Source organism: Bactrocera tryoni, chromosome 2 (assembly GCF_016617805.1).
Source record: "Bactrocera tryoni isolate S06 chromosome 2, CSIRO_BtryS06_freeze2, whole genome shotgun sequence".
Classification (NCBI taxonomy): Eukaryota; Metazoa; Arthropoda; class Insecta; order Diptera; family Tephritidae; genus Bactrocera; species Bactrocera tryoni.
The window spans coordinates 47,702,181-47,708,661 of record NC_052500.1 but is presented as its reverse complement, the minus strand read 5'-3'; the positions used below and the strand labels follow the sequence as shown (position 1 = coordinate 47,708,661).

General features: G+C 37.4%; 1 protein-coding gene across 1 annotated transcript; it reads left to right on the top strand.

Moving 5' to 3' along the window:
• The first annotated feature begins 3,780 nt into the window (after window positions 1–3,780).
• LOC120768674 (protein rolling stone-like) lies at window positions 3,781–6,440 on the top strand. Its single transcript, XM_040095452.1, has 5 exons — window positions 3,781–5,185; window positions 5,251–5,337; window positions 5,407–5,620; window positions 5,684–6,050; window positions 6,115–6,440. Exons 1-5 carry the CDS (start codon window positions 5,159–5,161, stop codon window positions 6,278–6,280), a joined length of 861 nt encoding a protein of 286 aa, XP_039951386.1. The 5' UTR covers window positions 3,781–5,158; the 3' UTR covers window positions 6,281–6,440.
• The last annotated feature ends 41 nt before the right edge of the window (window positions 6,441–6,481 follow it).

Sequence of the window (6,481 nt, the reverse complement as noted above, 5' to 3'; positions counted from 1 at the left end):
TTATAAGTACATTAAGTACGAGCATGTTGTATAAATAAAATATTATAAATATAAGGTTGTCAAATATCTCTCTTCCGCTTTTTTGCTCCTTATTCAGTGCTTTATAAAAAGTGTTACAGTGATCGGACTTAGTTCTGTTCCATCTAGACGGCAACTTTATAATACCCTCCTCATAGAAGCCCCTCCTTATTTGCGAAGAACTCGGACAGCCACTTTTCACAAGCCTCTTTTGAATTCAACTTTACACCAACAAGGGCTTTCGCCATGGACAGGAACAGGTGGTAATCACTTGGCGCTATTTCCGGGCTATATGGTGAATGCGATAGAACCTCCCATCCGAACTCTCGTAGCTTCTGACGAGTCATCACCGAAGTGTGTGGTCTGGCGTTGTCCTAGTGGAACACTGCACCCTTTCTGTTGGCCAATTCTGGACGCTTCTGGTCGAACGGCTGCTTCAAGCGGTCCAGTGGTTCGCAGTAGATGGTAGAACTAAGCGTCTGTCCATATGGGAGCAGCTCATAGTGGATGTTTTTCTTCCAATCCCACCAAACACACAGCACTACCTTCTTGGCCGTAAATTCCGGCTCGGCCACTGTTTGGGACGATTCGCCGGCCTTCGAGCACCACCGTTTTCGCTTAATATTGTCGTACGTGATCCATTTTTCGTCGCCAGTCACCATCCGCTTCAAAAATCGGTCGAGTTCGTTCCGTTTCAGCAGCATATCGCAAGCGTTGATTCGGTCCAGAAGATCTTTTTGCGTCAAATCATGCGGCATCCAAACATCAATTTTTTTTGTGTATCCAGCCTTCTGCAGATGGTTTAAAATGGTTTGGTGACTAACTCCATCTTCTGGGCGATGTCACGAGATGCCACATGCCAGTCTACCTCAATATTTTCCATGATTTGATCGGTATTCGTCGTCACAGGTCTTTCGCCATCAAGGTGATAGTGTATAATCCCTCAAATCACAATTAATCTCACGGAACGTTTCTTTAACGAAAGACAACTTTAAAATAGCGCGAATTTCGGCGTTAGTGACCTCCATGTTTACAAGTCTATAACTGTGGAACGCAATAACCAAGCTAATCATGCACAGCGTCGTTTTGTAGGTTATGTCAAGACCTTTCAAAGTTGTATAGTATTGCCAGATACGAGCTCTGTAGCGCTTTATACATAGCCGCGAAATTCGAAAGATAAAAAGGCGGAAGGGAGATATTTGAAAACCTAATATTTAAATACGAGTTGTGTATTTGTGAAGAAAAGAAATTGGTAGTAGTAGTTAACCATGAAGAGGTAGGAATCGCGTGAGATCTAAAAATCGGGACAAAAGCTCCTTTTTGAATAAACCACTTCTCACTCTAAAAGAAGCTGAACAAATTTTATTTAAAGAGGGATTAGATATCTCCCTACCTTAAGGGGCGATCTGTGGTCGGGGAAAGAATGTGAGGCCCGAGATTAATTTTTTAAGGTTTAAGAATAGGTTGTTTCGATTGCCGGCAAAGCTACAAGTCCTATAGATAAAAATTTATATAGGATTGTTGTAGTAAATGAAAAGATTTACAAATAATTTATTTTCACAAAAATTTGTAGATATTTACCTTCTTATGTCTCAAACACACTGTATTTTTTTATTTAAAACATTTATTTTTACTCCTTATATGGACGTAATATCGAAAAAAAACTTAATTTTCAATCAAAAAATCTCAAGTGAAAATATCAATTTTTTTGAGTTAAGTCGTTTAAAGTAGGCTTTATGTTCGTGAAAGTTTCTATTTTCTCATTGTTTGCAAGGTGGCCTTTTATAGTATATTCCGAGATTTGGCAACACGAGTGTTGCAATCTGGCAACTCACGATTTTATTGTAAAGTGTCACATTCTTGATGGTATGCATATTTAAGATGTTTTGACATACACGCGTTTTATGTGTTGTTTACAGTAACTTAAAATATTCTTCTTTACCAAAAATTGGAACTAAACCGAGAACATTTTCGCGCGATTACTTACGTTATTCTAATTTTAATAATGAAGTTCCCCCACGGACCAGTGTTTATCGATGGTATGGTGAACTCAATCGAGGTCTTAGATCACTCCAAAACTAAATTCAGGAAGGTCGTCCAAAAATCAGTTGTTGTTCCGCAAACTATTGATGTCGTGCGCAAACTGATATAGCAAGTTCGTCATGTGACCTATCGTGAGGTTGAGAAAACTATGGGCATTAGTGGGACTTGCATGTGAATCTCTACATTATTGCATGAACATTTGACTGTAGAAAAGTCTCGTGACAATTGGTCGAGAGAAATGTTAACAAAATACGATAGTGGCGTTTCGAAACACGTCTATGGCATCGTGTGAGAAACACGGATATAACCCCGAAAGGAAAGTTCGGTCGACAATGTGGGTGTTTCAACATAAGCCGAATTCAAAAAATTTGTTCGCGCACGATGCAGTTCCGAGCAAATGATTATCTGTTTTTTGCTTTGGAAAAACTGGACAAGTCGCAACCATACCACTAGAACAACACAGAACAGCAAATCCTAAGTAGTACACAACCATTTGTTGGCTAGTTGTCTTTCAAGAAATCAAGGAAACCAATCGTCGAAATCTTCACCACGACAAAAAAACTTTCACCAGTTTATTGAGCTTTGTTATTGTAACAATTCATTAATGATTGTAAGAACTTATTATTCTATGTTACCCTCTGTGACAGCCAAGTGCTTAAAAAAACACCCTTCACATGTTATTCTACTGCGATATTTTTATTTTCCAAACACCGAATAAATCTGCGCCTTCTTCCCATATAATACAACTTCAAACTTCATCTAGTTTATACTTTACAATAAATAAATAATAGATAAATACAGCAACATCTTCAAGATGTGACACCCAAAATGTTAAGGTTCATTCTTTCGGTTGAGTTTATATTGTATTTATCGATCTAAGGAGGCGAAACAAATAGGTCAAAACGAAATATCTTCTGTCATCAAACAAACAGTCGTCGCATTCGCGACTTGGCTCCCACGTCGTAACTTCGAAGTCGTAGATAATTTTGACTATCTTGGAACCAGTATAAACACCAACAACAATGTCAGCCTCGAAATCGAACACAGAATAACACTTGCCAACAAGTGATACTTCGGACCAAGTAGGCAATTGAGAAGTAAAGCCCTTTCTCGACGAACAAAGATCAAACTCTATAAGGCACTCATTATTTCCGTCCCGCTATATGGTGCAGAGGGACGGACAATGACAACATCTGTTGAGTCAACGTTACGAGTTTTCGAGAGAAAGGTTCTGCGAAAGATTTATGGTCCTTTGTCCATTGGCAACTTCAAATATTGCATTCGATGGAATGATGAGCTCTACGTGAAGATATACGACGACATTGACATAGTTCAGCGAATTAAGAGACAGCGGCTACGTCATGTAGTCAGTATGGATGAAAACACTCCAGTATTCGACGCAGTGCGCGCCGGAGGAAGCAGAGGAAGAGGAAGACATGCACTCCGTTGGAGAGATCAGGAGGAGAAGGCTGGCTGGCTGGCTGCACTTGATATCTCGAATTGGCGCCAAATTGCGAAATAAAGAAGAAACGACTGGGGCGCTGTTGTTAACTCGGCTATAATCGCGTAAGCGGTGTCTACGCTAGTAAAGAAGAAGAAGAATAATAATATAATTTAGTTTACTTGTGCTTACTAAAAACATTAAGAAACAAAATTTAAAAAAATATCGAGCGAACGAAAAATACCGAAAAAAAATTAATGAAAGTATAGTGGCAAGATTTGCGTGGCCACGAGTGTAGTTGAGTCCGTCAAAACAAACAAAACAAACGATGGAAACAGATAAGTGTCATCTGGCTTTATAAATATTTAGCTCTAAAATAACGGTTCTCGTAAATATTCGCCACCTACTGCGATAAAAAAAATTAAATGAATGATATTTGTGGACGCTTACATCAAGTTTTCCCAGAAAAAAACATCAAATTAGGCGATGGCTTCATAGAAACAATAAGTTAAAAGTAGCTTTCTAAGTATGCCTTATACTTTTGAGTTTCTTACTTTTTGAAAAATATTGCTTCAATTTTTTTAAACAAACTTGACATCTTTATTTAACGAATTTTTGAAACCTTGTGTATGGCGAGAGTAACTTCCACATTGTGCAAGAACTAAACACTCCTCCAAATAACACTCACAACTGTATGAGCGCGTTACAACGATTTTTCAATAGATTTAAGAAGGAAAAGTCTGAGATCTTATAAAATGTATATGTATATAAATCATCAGATCAATGAGCTAAGTCGAATTAGCCATGTCCGTCTGTTCTGTTTGACCGTCTGTCTATATATGAGCGAACTAGTTCCTCAGTTTGAGAGGCATCGATCCGAAATTTTGTTCAAGTTGATTTGTACTCAGGTTATTTGTCGAAACCGCCAATATTGGGCCACCGAACGATCAAACAATTGTCCCTGTTTGGAAAATTTTTTTAATCGACAAATATCATTCCGAAATCTCTGATTTTAGTTGGCAAAGATTTTCTATAACATTTAGCCGCTGTACAAACTGAGCTCCAAAATCAATATAAAGAAATATTTAGAACATTTTACACTAAAAGAAATGCACCTGTGAGGAGCATTATGACTTTACTACAGTCGATCTTAACGTTTTTGCTTGTATTCAATTTATATGTGTTAGTTGGTGGGCATGACTGTTAGCCGATTTCAATGAAATTTTATATTTTATCATTTAATTTATGCAGGCGGGGAACATTACACCAGCATGTCACAAACAAAAATTTAAATATTATGATCCAACGAAAACATTTTCTATAACAGTACATTCAACTCCTTTAGGAAGTAGCTACAAAAAAAGCATAACTGTTAAATACTTATGTACATATGTATGTGTTACTATATGATTGTCATATAATAATTGACTCGAGTTTTTGTATTTATTTTTTTTTCAATAAACAAAATTTATTTCGCTTTTTGTCCATCGAACTGCAACAAAATTTTACGCTTATGACTTTGGCAAAACGGAAATAATAAAATCAAGAAGTTTGTGCAAAGAAACAAAAAACACTGAAAAAGTCAAATAACTAAAAAATAATATATTTAATAAACAAGCGATTGCAACAAAAAGGCAGCATTTTGGCCGGCTGTAAATGGATGTACAAGTGCAAATAAGTGAAGTAGGTATCCATGAATGTCATAAACTGAGCATAATCCCTCAGCTGAACAACGAATAATTTTTCAGAGCGGTTCACAGTGCAGCAGGTGCTGCTGTTGGTACTGTTGGCGGCGAAACGGTGACGAGCCAGTAAACAGTTTTTTCAAATCACAAGTGTGCGCATAATAGCACTACACACGCTAGGCATTTTTAATTCACCAATTTTCATCATTTGCATTACAGTGGCAGAAGAGTGAGTGGTCCATACTATTCTTGATATACCGCTGGTGCTTTGCCACCTGGTTGGCGGTCACTATGGGTTTGAGCTTGGAGCTGTTTTTCTTCGATGGCAAATGGTTTATTTACTTCACCAATTGGGGTTACTCGCTCTGTACATTTGTCGCGCTACTCAGCGCCATATTAGTTACGGTCTACTGTTTCACTGCGCCAAAAACACGTATGCATGTTTTAACTTTTTCTGGTTGTACTCATGTATACTGTATGTGTGTTTCATCTCCAGCTTGCCCACGCTGGATCGTGAAATTATACTGGCATCTGCATATATCCGCATTTGTATGTGCTATCGGTCTATCATTTCTTTATTGGGCTTTTATATATCCATTTTCGAATTTTAAAGTCCCCGAAGGCATACATCGCATCGAAATCATACGGTTGTATCGGTACTTCTTCGATGGACCCGATAATCACAGTTGTCTTGCCTACTTCCACAACATCAATTCGCATGCAATCAACTCGGTTTTAATGATTATCGACCAAGTTGTGGTGGCATTTCCCACCCGTATAATACACTTTGTCTATCCAGCGCTCATTGTCATCGCATATTTAGTATTTTCGATAGTATATTTTCTGATAGGCGGCGAAAATGTGTAAGTACTCTAAGGCATTGTGGAAAATTGTAAAGAAACTTCCCTCACATATTTTACTTTGCAGCATAGGTAAACCATATATATACAGAATACTTAATTGGGGCGAATATCCCGTGTCTTCCGCACTAGTCGCTTGTAGCGGTTTGCTACTTGTGGTGCCAATGTGTGTTTTGGCATTTCTTATTTACAAATTACGTGTGTGGGTGAGTTCCAGCAAATATCTATCGTAAAACTTAATATTGGAAACCAAGAAAAAAAATTAAATTAAATTAAGTAATATGAATGCTCTTTACATGAAAAAATAAAGGTAACTTACTATTATTAGAAAAATTTATGTAATAAGTGCGTGTTTTCGAAAGCCTTTCGTATTATTCAAATAACATCATTTTTATTGAAGACGTTGAAATTAAATTTTGCAAATTAAAAAAAGG